Here is a 16,125-nt window from a genome sequence, read left to right on the forward strand (position 1 = left end):
GAAAGAGGGAAAAAACAACATTTTAATAAAGCAATTAAAAATTATAGTAAAAAGAAAAAGTTTGGGGGTAAACCCCCAAAGAATTGGAGAAGCTTCTTTTGGTGTTATCTAATATTGGAATCTACCATGGAGGTGGTATGTGTACGGGGAGGGTAGTAGGTCACTGATAGAACCTATTGTAGTTTCTGTCTGTTCCCATCATGAAGGATAGTGCTGTATTTTGGCTGAAGGATGGGGATTTAAGTGTATGTTGTCAGGAACAGGCTATATCAACATCCCTTCTCTGTGAACTAGGAGCTACTTTGCTTTAACAGGCTTTGCAACCTGTAGGAGAGGCAGGTTCCCATTCTGTCTAGCTCTTTCCAACTCTGCCCAGGAGTTGCAAACATCCATACTGCTGTTTGATCATGTGTCTGAGTGCATCAGAAACTGAGGGAAACAAACAGCACTGAATTTTCTGAATTTGAGGGCAAGGTCCAAGAAAACCGGGCACTTTCTGGCTCCTATCCAGTAGTAATGAAATGGTATGTGGAAATCAAGTAATCGGCCAGGCCTGTGGTCAGAGATCACAGACCCACATTACAATAGAAAACAGAGGGAATGCAGCCCTAGGCCTATGGAAGCCATAGGCAGCAGGCTTGGAGTTTTGTCTCCAAGGTAATCCATAAGCAATAGGACTTCTCATCACAGAAGGCAATACCCCTGTGTGCCTTCCCCATCTGAGCTCCCTGTTGCTTCAACAATCATCCTCTCTAAAACATCTTCTTCCTTCCTGACTTGTGACTGTTCCTTGTTTTCAGGTCCCCAGAGTAGCTCAGTCTCAAATAGGTCTGCTCTCAAAATGGTGCCTAGCTATAGCACTTTGAAATGTGGGAAGCTTGTTTGGAGGTTCTAGCAGGGAGCGCAGCGATTTTTATACCCTTGATTAAATCCTCTATTTGAGGAAGGTTGTCCTCTTCAAATGAGCGCACAGCTTCAGGAGGGATGAAAATGGAGCAGTGAGAGAGGAAGGTGACATCCGCCTAGACAGCCAGATCAGCCAAATCAACCCTGGCAATCAATGGGGTGACAGATGTCACAGTCAGATCGCCCTCACATCCATAACAAATGTGGGCCCATGGCGGCCCATAGTGACTGATGCACAGACCAAGGACCATGCATGGTGAGGACCTAGACCCTCTGCTCAAATGTAGTCTATAGGCATTTCACTCTCCACGGGGGTTCTCTACTTAGAGGAGCAGGGGTTATCTCTGACATGGACTCTGTTACCTGCTCTTTGATCACTTTCCCCTGGCAGGGCGGCCTTGCCAGGCCACAGAGGAAGAAGCTCCATGCAGTCCTGATGAGAGTTGATAGGCTGGGATCAGATGGCAGGGGTGGAGGGCTACCCCTTTCTGAGAAATAGCAGAGGGGGATAAGGGGGAAGAGGAAGGGAGGGTGGGACCAAGAGGAGAGAAGGGAGGTGGCTACAATCTGGATATAAAGTGAATAAATTATTTAAAAAAATTAAATAAAAATACAGAAGCACTTGAATGGCTTTTTTTAAAAATTCATTCATTCTTCCTTTTCTTACTGTCTGTCTCTTTTTTGCTTTACACTTTATCTACGTAACCCTGGCTGGCCTGGAATTCACCCTGTGGTCCAGGCTGGCCTTGAACTCACAAAGATCCACTCTAGCACAATTTTAAGAGAATCATTGTATCTAACATGAATTCTGGAGAGATGGTACCTAGGCTTTGAAGTGGCCTTTTGTCATTGACTGTTGTCTGAGATTTTATGGGGTTTTTGTTTTGAAGGATTCTCAGAGCCTTTGTATAATTCAGTCTGGAGACATGCCTAGCATACCAACTGTTACATGGCTGAGAATTGCTTAAGGTGATGGTTCTTTCAAGACAAACTCTAGATCAGATAAGAGGTTTTGCTATGTGGAAATTGACTTGCCAAAAGTGCCCTTTATGTAACAACAGAGAGGCTCTGCTAAAAGTCCTTGAGAGGCTGATCCCCCTGCTGCTTGAGAATCTAAAACCATCCTTAATTGTCTGTTTCTTCAATCATCCCACATAACCCAGAACACAGGCAACCCACCAGATTCTGCCTCCTGGATGCTGGGTTCCGAATGGCTTTCTTTCCTCATGTTGGCCTGGCAAATAGGAGTCACATCACACCAAATCTACCAAGTATATTGAAGTTTTAAAAAAAACTGGAGTTATCCTGTGCCTGCCAACCTAGCTTGTTTTTACAAAGGGTTGCCTGGCTTATCTAGTGGCTGCAACTTTCTCTTGTGCCAGGGCCATGTAAGAAGAGTTAAGGTTGTTACCTTGTTTTTTTCTGTGCTGTTTCTCTAGGCTTCTTAAATCTACCCTGCCACCTTTTTGATTCCTCATGTATTCCTCTTCTTGGAGTGCAGTCTCTCTTTTGTTACCCTGACACTTCTCATTCACTAAGTAACAGTCTTTACACAGGCAGTATATAATGGAATTTTTTATGTTTATTGTAAGATTAAATCAAAAGGTATTAGAAAAAAAGGACTTTTTTCATATAAGAGAAAGGAAAATACATGTAAAAGGCAAGAAAAAAGTGTTTATTGAAAATATTAGCTGGGTATGATAGCATATGCCTTTAATCCAAGTATTTGGAAGGTGAAATCAGATCAGAATCAATGGATTAAAATCTGAAGTAAAATGTTGTCGGGGATAGAATGTTTGCGTGATGACAAAGATGACCCCAAATATTACTCAGAAAATTATGGTAGAAACATCTAGCCATTAATTTGTCAAACATGCCTATGTTCGCATGTGTGTATAGTTAGTCCACCATCTCCCTTTATTGTTCTCCATCCTATTTTTTTAAAGAGGTTTTCTCACTGAACCTGGAGTTCACTGATTGCTAGAGACACAGATGTATGTCTCTGTCAAGATTTTATGTAGGTGATGAAGGATCTCAACTTAGGTCTTTGTACTTGTTTAGCAGGCACCTACTGTACACATCCTTGCCTGTGCTATATTAAGTAGCTGATTATCAACAAACTATAAAGTGAGACATCTGACATAATGTGCTTCTTCATGTGACACAGTATCAGGGATACATTATCTGTGTTAAATACCAGCTAAACTAAATGATGTTATGAGGAAATATGACACACAGGATGAACAGTCAATTGTTATGCACAAATGTCATGGGTCTTCAATAAACTCGTAAATGATTCAATGATAATGGAAAATTTAGATGTGTCTATCTGTAGAATGTGAGAAAGCAAATTTGAAATCCCAAAACAAATGTTTATCTGTTGCAGCCTGCTGTATAATTTTTCCTGAGAAAAGAACAAATGCCTGTTCACCTCAGATGGGGTACTGATGGCTGACCAAAGAAATGATTCTACTCAAGTGTATCTTGATGAATTTGCTGGGACTACTTAAAGGAGTGCAGGTGGCCAAAAGGCAGCTGACTCACTTGAAGGCTTATCTCAGCACAGGTGATAACTTCAGAAGGCAACATCCCTGCAATTCCTTAAACAATTTGAAGGCAGCTCCACTGAAAAGGCTCCACCCCTTGAGCAATTGTTTACTGCTCAAGTAATCTAGGTTCATGGCCTTAAAATTTTTCTAACTTTCTAGCGCTTCTAGAACCTCTAAGTTTTCTTATCGTCCCAACTCCCAAGTCTTTATGAGCTCTTCCTTTCTCTCCAGAAGGGAATACTTCAATTCATAGCAAATAGCTACACAACGTACATCAAGTTCAAAAATGGTAAAATAATTTAGTCATTTTAGAGAATAGGCTGATGTTTACCTTTGGTGGAGTGTGGATGGACAAGGCAGCTTCTAGAATCTAGGGCATTGGTAATGTTCCATTTCTTTACATGATTGATAGCTTAAATGTGTGCTTGCTTTGTAGTAGTAACTCATCAAGGTGTACTCTTATTTGTGTGCTTTATATATGTATGTTATCTAAGACATAAAAATTAAGATAATAAAAGGTCCAAACAAAACTTAGCCTATCATGGCATATTTGAGGGAAGGTGCATGGGTAAAACTGTTACTACAGAAAACAAAACAACAAAAAGCAAAAAGGCACTGGGTAGAGGTAGCAAAAAGCCTAAAAGGTTGGTTTCCTGGTCTTCCTAGGCTCTGATTCATGGAACTTTCTTGCAGCTGATTGTCTTTTTCTGGAAATAAAGATTAGTCCATAAGGTAATTCTAATTTTAATCCATGTACTATGAACTCAATTTGATTCAGTTATGACATATGGTACAATAATTTGCAGGCTGACCAATACACGCCAGTTAGCCTAACCAAAACAGCAACCTTCCAATCCAGTGGAAACCCTGTCTCAAAGCAGTAAGAAAGTGATTGGGAAAGGCCTCAATGTGTGCAAAACACACACACACACACACAAACACACACACACACACATACACACACACACACACACACACCCTATGTGGAATTTGCATAAAACACTTGTACTCTCGAATCTTGGACAAATTATAGTCTTTAAATAAAAACTTCTAACTGCATGGTACTCACATAGAAACAGACTGGTGGATCAAAGGAATCGTACAGAAGACCCTGACATAAATCCACACACTTATGGATACCTGATTTTTGACAAAGATGCCAAAACCATTCAAAGGAAAAAAGACAGCATCTTCAACAAATGGTGCTGGTGTAACTGGATATCTACATGTAGAAAAATGCAAATAGATCCATACTTATCACCTTGCACAAAACTAAAGTCCAAGTGGATCAAAGACTTCAATATAAAACCAGACACAATAAACCACTTAGAAGAAAAAATGGGGGAAGAGCCTTGAACTCACTGGCACAGGAGACAAATTCCTGAACAGAACACCAACAGCACAGGCTCTAAGATCAACAATCGATAAATGGGACCTCATGAAACTGAAAAGCTTTTGTAAAGCAAAGGACACTGTCATCAGAACAAAATGACAGCCTACAGACTGGAAAAGGATCTTCACCAACCCTATATCTGACAGAGGACTAATATCCAGTATATATAAAAAACTAAAGAAGTTAAACAGCAAAACATCAAGTGATCCAATTAAAAAATGGAATACAGAGCTAAACAGAGAATTCTCAATAGAGGAATATCAAATGGCAAAGAAACCTTTAAAGAAATGTTCAACGTCCGTAGTAATAAGGGAAATGCAAATCAAAACAACCCTAAGATTCCACCTTATACCCATCAGAATGGCTAAGATCAAAAACTCAAGTGAAAACACATGCTGGAGAGGTTGTGGAGAAAGAGGAACCCTCCTCCACTGGTGGTGGGAATGTAAACTTGTACAACCACTCTGGAAAGCAATCTGGCACTTCCTCAGACAACTAGAAATAGCACTTCCTCAAGATCCAGCTACACCACTCGTAGGCATATACCCAAAAGAGGCTCAAGTACACAATAAGGACATTTGCTCAACCATGTTTGTAGCAGCCTTATTTGTAATATCCAGAAGCTGGAAACAGCCCAGATGCCGGTCAGTGGAGGAATGGATGCACAAATTGTGGTATATCTACACAATGGAATATTACTCAGCAATAAAAAACAAGGAAATCATGAAATTTGCAGGTAAATGGTGGGATCTGGAAAAGATCATCCTGAGTGAGCTATTCCAGAAGCAGAAAGACACACACAGTATACACTCACTCATACATATAATATAGGATAAACCTACTAAAATCTGTACACCTAAAAAAAAACTAATCAAGAGGGAGGACTCTTGCTAAAATGTTCAATTCCTATCCAGAAAGGCAAAGAGGATGGACATCAGAAGAAGGAGAAAAGAGGGAACAAGTCATGAAAGGGTTAGACTAACTTTGTAACCTGTATGTCTTCTAAAGCCTATAGTTTTGAGTTTTAGGTTCAGGTTAAGCTAAAGCCTCTTAGTACCTTTCCAGAGAATGGAAAAATGTGACCCTATCTATGAGGACAGACAGAAAAAAAGGCAAGCAAGCAATGACCTTCACTCAGCAAAAAGAAAAACTCCTGTCTTTGAGATAGCATTTCTTAGCAACAAACCTAGACTTTGACCTCCAGCCAAAAGTCTGTAGCCCCTAATCTTCAAGGATGAGCTAACCACCCCCACCTTCAATTGCAGCTGCATCCACACTTGGCAGGACTGGCCAAGCTTGAGCACCTAAGACTAACCAATTATCTTACTTTATAGCTTCCTCGTCCAATCCTAAATTGCCAAGACTACAACTTCAAATCTCCCGCAATTTTTCTTTTAAAAACCTAAAGGCCTTTGTCTGCTGGTGCCACTCTTTGCTGACCGGCAGGGGTGACCCCGTTGCGCAATGGTTAATAAACCTCTTGCTTGGTCTGGGGGAGTTTCTGGGAAGGGCGCGATCTTGAACTCCTGAGCTGTGAGACCCCAGGTCTTACAGTCAGAATCGTGACACGGAGGACCTCTGAAAGGCTCTGCCCTGCAGACTATCAATGCAGATGCTGAGACTTATGGGCAACCTTTGGGCAGATTGCAGAGAATCTTGGAAAAGAAGTGGGAAATAATAAGATCTAGAGAGGACAGGAACTCCACAAGGAGGGCAACAGAACCAAAAATTCTGAGCACAGGGGTCTTTCCTGAGACTGATACTCCAACCAAGGACTATGCATGGAGATAACCTAACACCCCTGCACAGATGGAGCCCTTGGTAGTTCAGTATCCAAGTGGGTTCCATTGTAATAGGAACAGGGACTTTGACGTGAACTGATTGGCCTGCTCTTTAATTACCTCCCCCTGAGGGGGAAGCAGCATTACCAGGCCACAGAAGACAATGCAGCCACTCCTGATGAGACTTAATTGACTAGGGTCAGAAAGAAGGAAAAGAAGACCTCCCCTATCAGTGGACTTGGGGAGGGGCATGCATGCAGAGGGTGGAGGAAGGGAGGGACTGGGATGGAAGTGAATAAAGTGTAACTAATAAAGAATTAAAAAAAATCATTTTGACCTTAAAAAACTTCTGATGCATCAATTACTCATGGATTCATTTTCTCTTCTAAAATAAATATATTCAATGTATTTGTGCATTTTGGAGTATTGTATTATATTAAATATACCTTTTAAAAATCTATTTTGTTTTTAAATTGTGTTATGTGTGTGGAGTAATATGTGAATGCACATGCTTATGGAATCCTGAAAGACAGCAGATCTCCTAGAACTGGAGTTATGGGCAGTTTTGAGTTGCCTGACATTAAATTCTCCCCTCTTCCCCCAATGTTCTCTTAGTTTCTTCATCCAGAAAACCTTGGTAACTAGTGATCACGGATTTCAATACTGACTCCCATTTGTTTATTTAAAACTCATATATACATGGATAGTAGAACTGCATTTCTGTCCTCTAATAGCACATGAATTGAACCATTTCTCCAGCCTTGATTTCCATTTAACAGACTTCTGTGTATAATCACTCTCAATGTTCAATCCAATGAATGCTTTGGATGAAAGATAATTAAATCTCTAATATTAAATTCTCTAAACATTAATTTCATTCTGCCAAATAAACTATACCTCAAACTGGAGCACCATAATTAACTCTTCACTGAAACTATGTTAAGTTTCCAAATCAGTATATTCACTTTCTTTTTTTCCCTTTCTCTTTAAAAATATATTTTTGGATTTTTAAAGGCAAGTATATTTTGGGGTATTGCCTTATGTTAAACATACCTTTTAAAATGCTATTTTTATTTAAAGATTGTACGCATAAATGTAGGGTCATATATGAGCACATGTGCTTGTGGAACCCTAAAGAGGAAATCGATTCTCCTGGACCTGGATGGAATTACAGGCAGTTGTAAGCTGAAGTGGGTGTTGGAAATTGAACCTGGGTTCTCTGAAAGAGCAATACATGTTGTTAAACAGTGACTCACCTCTCCATTAAAGATTAAACATATTTTTGATCCCACATTTATGAATCTTATAGTGATAGGCCTTATGTTGATTAGCAATCAATCATTCTGCTTCTTGGTATTAAAATGTTTAATCACTTATTGCAACAGGACATACAGCTCAATTATTATTACCAGTGCTCTCTTTCAACCTCAAAGGAGCCCTGCTTTAGACTACAACAAATAAGAAAAACACATTTAAAGGTTATTAAATTTAAAGACATCTTGATCTTGGTCAAGAAAAATTCAAATAGGAAAGGTTCTTACTACCAAGACAACAGTGGACTAAGCATTTGCCACAATTTACTTATATGGAAAGATAAGGTTAACACAGCAATTAATTCAGGGCTAAATGGAAGGAAATACTAAGTAAGCATAGTCCATGGTAGAAACACTGAAGTCACAACAGTGTTCTGATTTTCTTGTTCATTTTTTAAAAAATAAAACACCACACAGAGGTCAGAGAACAACTTGAGGGAATGTTCTCTTCCCATAATGTTGAGTTTTGGAGATCAAACACATGCTGTCAGGGTTTATGGCAAGTGCTCTTCCTTTACCCACATCTTATCATCCCTACACACAGTTTTAAGATTGGTGATCTGCTAGTCAACAAGGAGTAACAGCATAAACTCTTACCTCGAGGTCCTGGAAAGACCAAAACTCATCTATGTCTCTCAAAAGTAATACCTTTCCCAGCAATCAGGTTGTAACTTCACTGAAGTAGCTAAGGTAAATATTAACAATCAAATGGCAAACCAAGACCATCTGACTGATCCTTACCTTTGCTGCATGGTATGATTACTTTTTGCAAAAAACTCGAGCCTACCTCTCGTTAGCATGTTTTTTTTTTTTTTGTTTTTTTTGCTCCTGTGTATACTGCATTTTATGTGCTAATATTTGTTTTGGTTATTTAATGTTTCCTCATCTCATAGTTGCTGTTTGATTTTATTGATCTTTAGCACCACCTCAAAGAATATTCAGCTATACCTGTGGCCTAGGTCACTCCTTAATTTCAGACCAAAACATCCACTTTAACAGTTAAATCTGCCTTCAGAACTTATGTTATCTGCTAGTGGCTAGAAGCATCCTCACTTACCTGAAGTAGATCTACGCAGTCATAGACTTGGTCTTTAAACTTGGAAGTTTAAGCCTATATCATCTCTTACTTTTAGTTCTGAGCTTTAGAAATATTCTAGTTGCAATGCAGATGTGATGAAAAAGGCAATAAAGCCAGGTATTGTAGTGTAAGCTTGTAATCTCTGTGCTTAGGAGGCTGAGGTAAGAGAATCATGGGTTCAAGGCCAACATAAGAAACACATTGAAGGAGTTGGGCACCTTTAATCCCAGAACTTAGGGAAGCAGAAAGAGGTGGATCACAATCACTATGAGTTCAAGGCCAGCATGGTCTACAAAAGCAAGTCCAGTACAGCCAGGGCTATTACTCAGATAAAGCTTGTCTCGAAAAACAAACAAACAAAAAGAAAACAAAACAAAAAAAAAACATCAAAAAAGAAAAACAATAAGATATTGTCTCAAAAGAAGAAACAAAACAAACTCCATAAATAGGCAGTAAGGGCATTGTAAACACAATGTTCTTTAGCGTGAATCCAATAGATGGTTTCATATTAACTACAAGAGGAAATGTAAATATTTCATATGGCAGGAACAGCTTTTCAATGTTGGGTCCTTATAAATATATTATTTTGGAAAAGTGACGTAGGCTGTACCATCAAATACAAACATAGAATTTTGTATTGATTTAACATAAATAAGTAAATCCATTTGCTATACTGATGCTAATTAAGAGCATCTTTTTAATTGGTGCCAATGAGAAAATAATTTTGTTGCCACTCTGGATCAACATCTACTTTGTAATTCATTATGTGATGTACTTTTTTTCTGAACAGTGTATGTGCTATGATGCCAATTTCTTTATTAAGCCATCTTGATATTATGTGACTTAATGGACTTACCTATACAAGCAGTAAAGAAAACAAAACTATGCTATCTTCTAAAACCTTAAATGCAAATCATAAATGCTGTTAATTGAAGCAAAGCTGCTCACAAAGTACTTCTCAAATAGATGAATATGATTTGATTTCTACTTATTTTTTCTGACACTCCTAACATCCATTTATCCAAATGTAGATTACATAAAATTTCTCATATAAAAATGTAAGACAACATATTCACCTTGACAATAAATTAACCTTAACAAAATCACATAGAAGATATGTCAGTAATATAGATAACCTAGAACAGAATAAGAACAGTTGGGTGTAGCTTTGCTCCTTTAAGGCTGGCTTAGAATTTTTGTTCATAAGTGTTTACTTTATTTCATTCTGTAGGATTTTCTGGATAGCTGATTTTCACAAAAGAAACCATTTAAAATATTTGTGGTTAAACATCCTGATCAGTACTCAAATAAATGACTTCAAATGATTTTTTTCCTGAAGTTATAAATAAGAAATGACTACCAACAGACATTCAATGTTTACCAAGTCATTAACCAACTGAATAAAACGTCTCTGTCTCTATACTTTCAGTCCTGGAGTTGCTCCTAAGAAGACATACTCTATCTGTATTCAGCATGACATTGCAAGACAGGACCAGATATTCTCTTCACTCACATAAACCAACCAAACAAGCAACCTACCCTTTACTTATAGTATTCTCTATGTTTCCTAATTTTGTGGAAAATTCTTATGAATTAGATTATAAAATGAAAAGGTGTCCCAAATTCTTCAGAAAGTGGTGGTACAAATGCAAGGGGCCATTATTAAAAAATGAAATCCCAGCATTAATTATCAGTAATTTGTGAATGCTATTAAAGCCTAGTATATTTTACTGGTGATATGGAATTTATAGTCATTCATCCCACTGTCGTGCATGCAGGAAGGCATAAGATTTCAAAACTGCCTAACATTAAAAAAATAAGCCTCTTAATTTATTTCCATTCAAAAACAGGGCCTTTCATTCTGGAATTTTTCCCCATATAAAATGCTGAATAATGTATAGGATTTGACAAACCTATAGTAAAACTCTCTTTAAAGGTTTAAGTTTAATCACTATTTGTTTTCTACTATACTACATTTTGTCAGAATTTTTTTATTTGTCTGTAATTGCAATATGTGCAATTTAATAATAAATCAGTCTGACATTTTAGGTCTTGAAGATACATACCATATATTTCTTTAAAAATAATCATACTTTTTGTAAGCATTACTTTAGACACCTCAAACATCTACCATAGATGTGAAACTTAAAACAAGAAAAATTTAAGTTCTAAATATTTATACATATATCTAGATTTCTATATATATTATATATACAGATATAAGTATATATAAAATATATATAATCAGATTAGAAAAGTAAACAAAAATTGGGCACTGTACATGAAATTCTTTTTAAAACTCAAACAATAGAAAACTCTTTAAACATTAACAATTTTAATAAAAGTTTCTGTAGAATGCTAAGCAGTTTTATTTACACATAGAAAATGTAATAGGAGTAGCATTTGAAATTACAGAACTCCTTAAAATTTCAATGGTAGGTAAATCTGGAAAAAAAATAACAGCATTCCATTCACAAATATTTTCAAGCAATAAATATGTATTTATAAATAGTGTAAATTTACATCGAGATTAGAAACAAAAATCACAAATCTGAAGTTTATTTCTTAGTCTATGTGCAATCCATTATCTTTGTGACTTGGCTGTTAATTAATTCTTTTAATGTTTTATTTAGGAACCAAAAGTATAACCATCATGGTTTCAAAACAAGACAGAAAACATAAAAGCAGTAAAAAAAAATTTTTTTTCTTACTTAACTTTCCACATTAAAAAGAAAGTTGATCAAAGAAAGACTTAAAATTGCTAACTACCTTAACAAAGAAATGACCAGCTAGGCTAGTATTTTTTTTTTTTTCCCAAGGAAAATTCTGAAAGGGAAAAGATAGGTGAAAACAAATTCATCAGCTCAGAAATAGAGAAATATAAAAGAGGTTGTCTTCAAGTCAGTAGTCTGTATGGTGTTGCCAGTTTTGTCAGATATATACAAAATATGGAAATTATTATCCATTTTTTTTCTGAAGTTCAGCTGATTAGCTTTGTGAGAGTTCTGGCGTAGGAGCAGTACTCTGCCCCCTGTCCAGTTGGTTGACACTCCACACTTGGAAGGTTGCATAGACATAGTTTTCAGCCAGCAGCCTTATGAGATAGCTACAAAAACCAGTGGTGCAGAACTGGGTTACTTCCTGAATAGCAGAAAAGGTCTCATGTTTAATGTCCATGGAACAATATCAAGATGAGGCGGATGGTAATGGAGGAGCCTAGAAATAAAAGCAAGGTAGACTGTGTCGGTATACTTATAGTTAGTTATATTCCTTGGTTCACATCTACAAATATATACTTGGTTTATGAAAATGAAGGAAATAATTCTCTGTTAAACTTCAACAGCCTTGCTATACAATATAACAATAAAACTTCCCTTATGATCTCCTACTTGGCCAACTTTTCTAAGAATTTAAGACCATCTTTATCTCACTATATCTCCAAAAGCTCTTTTGAAATATTACTTTATTTGACAGGGTTTTACAAAAATAATTATCAAATCAATTACAATTTTACTAGTGACTGTCTTCAGGGATATATCTTAGGTGGGTAATACATTCTTTTCAGTAGATTCCAGGTAATTTTCTTTGGAAGCAATCTTGAAGACCATCCAAATGAAAATATCAGGAGCTAAACTTCAAAATTCGTTTTTGAATATATATGTGAAAGTATTATAAGAAAAGAAAATTTCATGAATTATGTCTATAGTTCTATTCAGATCTGCTTTGAGTGAAATGCTTCCCATAAGCACCTCTTGACTGCTTACAATGAAAAAAAAAAAAAAAAACAACAACAACAACAAAAAACCAAAAAAACAAAAAAAACATGATTTGTGAGTACACCTGAATTTCATAGGTTATACCACATGTCAGGAAGTTAAGAGCTACTCAAATACTTTCGCTAGATTAAACCATCTGCCAGTACACAATTTTAAACAGATTCAAATAGCCTTAAAAGAAGTATATTTCAAAGCACACTCATTGATTGATTTTGTGGGTACTAACTATATAAATAAATATTCCATCGACCACGATGAAACAATAAAATCATGACAGCATGATAGCAGTGCAAAGCACACAACTTTTAAAATAGTTTTTAGGTTGGTCTCTCCAAAAGCAAGGCAAAAATGATATGTCAATTTTACAGGAATAAATATTTGGAAAAGAAGGTGGTAGGACCAACATAAATATACCTTCATGGAGTATCTTGATGAGACAAAAGAAAATCTACATATTTTATTACCTTCTAGTTATCAGGTGGCAGAGCAAACACTACTGCCTCTCAACCCAGCTAATGTACTCACATGTTGATTTCACTTACTAATGTAAACTGGTCATAGACTTGCATCAGGTCCTCCATTTTATACTGTTCTAGCACCACAAAATTTTCCAGATTCCCACTTGTTTTTCGTGCACAGTCTTGGCAATGTACTATGTAAGTCTTTCGAGAATTACTCTCATTAGTGACAAAGAGCAGATCAAAAACCTCCACCTGTTTTACACAAATGAAAAATTGGGTCAATAAAGATGATGGTGTTTATTGTACTGCTTCCCTGCAATCACAGACTTCTACTTTCAGAATTCTATACAGTTAAAAACATAGGTCTAGGGGTTGTGGGGGAGGCAGTGAGACTGATACTAAAAATGTTGATAATGCACCAAATCCTAAGACATAATAGGAAGCATATTTAGGTCACTAAATGAAAAGAATGGTATAACAATAATTCTGATAAAACTTAATTAAAAATTTAATAAATGTCAGTTCATTTTTTTTAATCTAAAGCATTAGTATACAATCGAATCACGTGATCACTACTTTTTTTGTATGTCTCCATGACAGAATTCATCACAGGTGACCGCATATGAATGTATGCCTTTTCCTATAGACTGAGCTTTTTAAATACAAAGACTGTGCTCATATTCGCATTAACAGAGCATGTTATAGTGCCTAGTGCATTCATCAACTTGTCCCTCATTTCTACCTTTTAATGAGTTACTGATAGTTTGAATGTAACTGGCTCCCTTAGGCCTATAGGGAGTGGCACTATTAGGAAGTATGAACTTATTGGAGTAGGTAGGCCTTGTGGGAGAAAGTGTGTCACTGTGGAGGCAAGCTTTGAGGTTACATATGCTCAAGTGTGTGAGACAAGAGTCTCCTTCTGCTGCCTGCAGATCATGATATAGAAATCTCAGCTTCTTAAGCACCACGTCTGCCTGCATAAAGCCATGCTTCCTGCTATGACAATAACAGACAAACTGTCTGAAACTGTAAGCCAGCCCCAATTAAATGTTTTCCTTTATAAGAGTTGCTTTGGTCATGGTGTCTGTTCACAGCAATAAAAACCCTAAGACAGTTACCTTGTGAATTTCACCTTCTACATCAGTGTTTCTCAACCTGTGGGTTGTGACCCACCTGAGGTCAAATGACCCTTTCACAGGGGTAGTGTAAGACCATCAGAAAACACAGATACTTACATTATGATTCACAACAGGATTAAAATTATAGTTATGAAGTAGCAACAAAAATAATTTTATGGTTGGAGGTCACCACAACATGAGCAACTGTAGTAAAGGCTCGCAGCACTAGGAAGGTTGAGAAACACCTTATTTTAAAAATTTTGTACCACTTGAACAATCCATTGCCATGTTCTAGTCTAGTATATGTGGCAAAGGGATTATCTCTCACAAAATTATTGTGATGCATCTTACTTTGCTGACTTCTCAAAAGTTATTGGTGGATTCAATGACTCTGGAATAAATATCACATTATTTGACACTATTCAAGATGCACCAAAATCTACATTACCTAGATTTATACAAAGAATCTGTATGGTCAGTATTGTAACCACACTGGACTTCCTTTTCTGAAGTCATTCCACTTCTCCACTCATGGTATCTATTTTCACTAGTTTGTAGCCTGTTGAAATCATACTCATCCTTCAAGAGAGGGCTAAACGTTATGGACTTAGTTGCTTCTTCTGTGAGCTCTCATTGACAGCATCAGAAAGCAAAACTATTTCACTCTCTGCATTTTTCTGCTAAGCCCACCTTCACACTCATTATCATCTGATATACAATACCATTAGTTGACTGCACTTTATCCTCTCCAAATAGATTTTAAGTTCCTTTATACCAGGTACCACTTTGTTGGTGTTACTCTTGCAGGCCTTAGCCACAGGAGATTGACAAGTGAATTATGAACCCCACCAGAGAGAAATGAACATCACGGAGGACTGAGCTATCTATATACCCAAACTCAACCCAGTTTATTGGCATCTTTGTATACCTAGATTGCTCCCAATCTAAAAATCTCACAACTTTCCTTATTGGTTAATGATCTAGCACCCAAATGACTCTATAGTAGATAGTTTTAAAGTTAACTAACAATTAATGAGATATTATACCATTAAATATTAATATTAGATAAGATAATATCAAAGCTGAACACAATGCCAATCACAGTAATGTGTATTACCAAAAAAATTAGATTAAAAAACAAAACTAACATTTTATAAACAATTGCAGGCAAGAATGATGACTTACCTCACAAATGCTACAATAATGAGCTGGTTCTTCTTTTGTCCGCCCATGCCATATGATCTCTTTTCCTGCAGCAATTAGAGCTTCCCTCAATGTCTGACATTGCTTCAGAGTTCTCAGAAGACAATACCTAATATAGAGGAAAATTATTCATTTCTAGCAGCCAAATATTACATTTTTTTCACCTAAGAAATACAACAATTAGAAATAATGGAAAGAAACTTGGTTCTAACACCCATTTTCCTTTTGTTGTACATTTTCTGCTCCCAACTACCAGATACTTTTGAAATCTATCTATCTATCTGATAGCCAAAGATGGCATATAACTCATGATGCATTTGAGAGTGGTCACAAACTTGCAGCAATTAATCCCCTCAGCCTTCCTAGTGATAAGATAAATAGGTGTGAGTTCAATTCCCAGCAACCACATGGTGGCTTCACAACCATTTATAACGAGATCTGGTGCCCTTTTCTGGCCTGCTGGCACAAATGTAGGCTTTAACGTTAAAATGCTTTCTTCCCTTTCTTTCTTTCTTTCTTTCTTTCTTTCTTTCTTTCTTTCTTTCTT

The 16,125-nt window shown here is 36.8% G+C and overlaps 1 protein-coding gene across 6 annotated transcripts in view; it reads right to left on the bottom strand.

Annotated features, from left to right (window-relative positions):
- Positions 1-11,358: 11,358 nt before the first annotated feature.
- Positions 11,359-16,125, bottom strand: part of Kdm6a (lysine demethylase 6A) — a 122,133-nt gene continuing 117,366 nt past the window's right edge. For 5 of the 6 annotated variants that reach the window (XM_055598259.1, XM_055598261.1, XM_055598260.1 and 2 more), the window contains 3 exons: positions 15,561-15,687; positions 13,339-13,509; positions 11,359-12,236 (listed from right to left, as the gene is read on the bottom strand). In XM_055598259.1, the coding sequence (XP_055454234.1) occupies positions 12,207-12,236; positions 13,339-13,509; positions 15,561-15,687 (328 nt within the window). In that variant the 3' untranslated portion in view covers positions 11,359-12,206. Of the gene's footprint in view, positions 12,237-13,321; positions 13,510-15,560; positions 15,688-16,125 lie in introns of all 6 variants that reach the window. The other variant, XM_055598262.1, reaches the window with a different exon arrangement.

The sequence above is a fragment of the Psammomys obesus genome, unplaced genomic scaffold (genome assembly GCF_907164565.1).
Source record: "Psammomys obesus unplaced genomic scaffold, mPsaObe1.curated_primary_1811, whole genome shotgun sequence".
Lineage (NCBI taxonomy): Eukaryota > Metazoa > Chordata > Mammalia > Rodentia > Muridae > Psammomys > Psammomys obesus.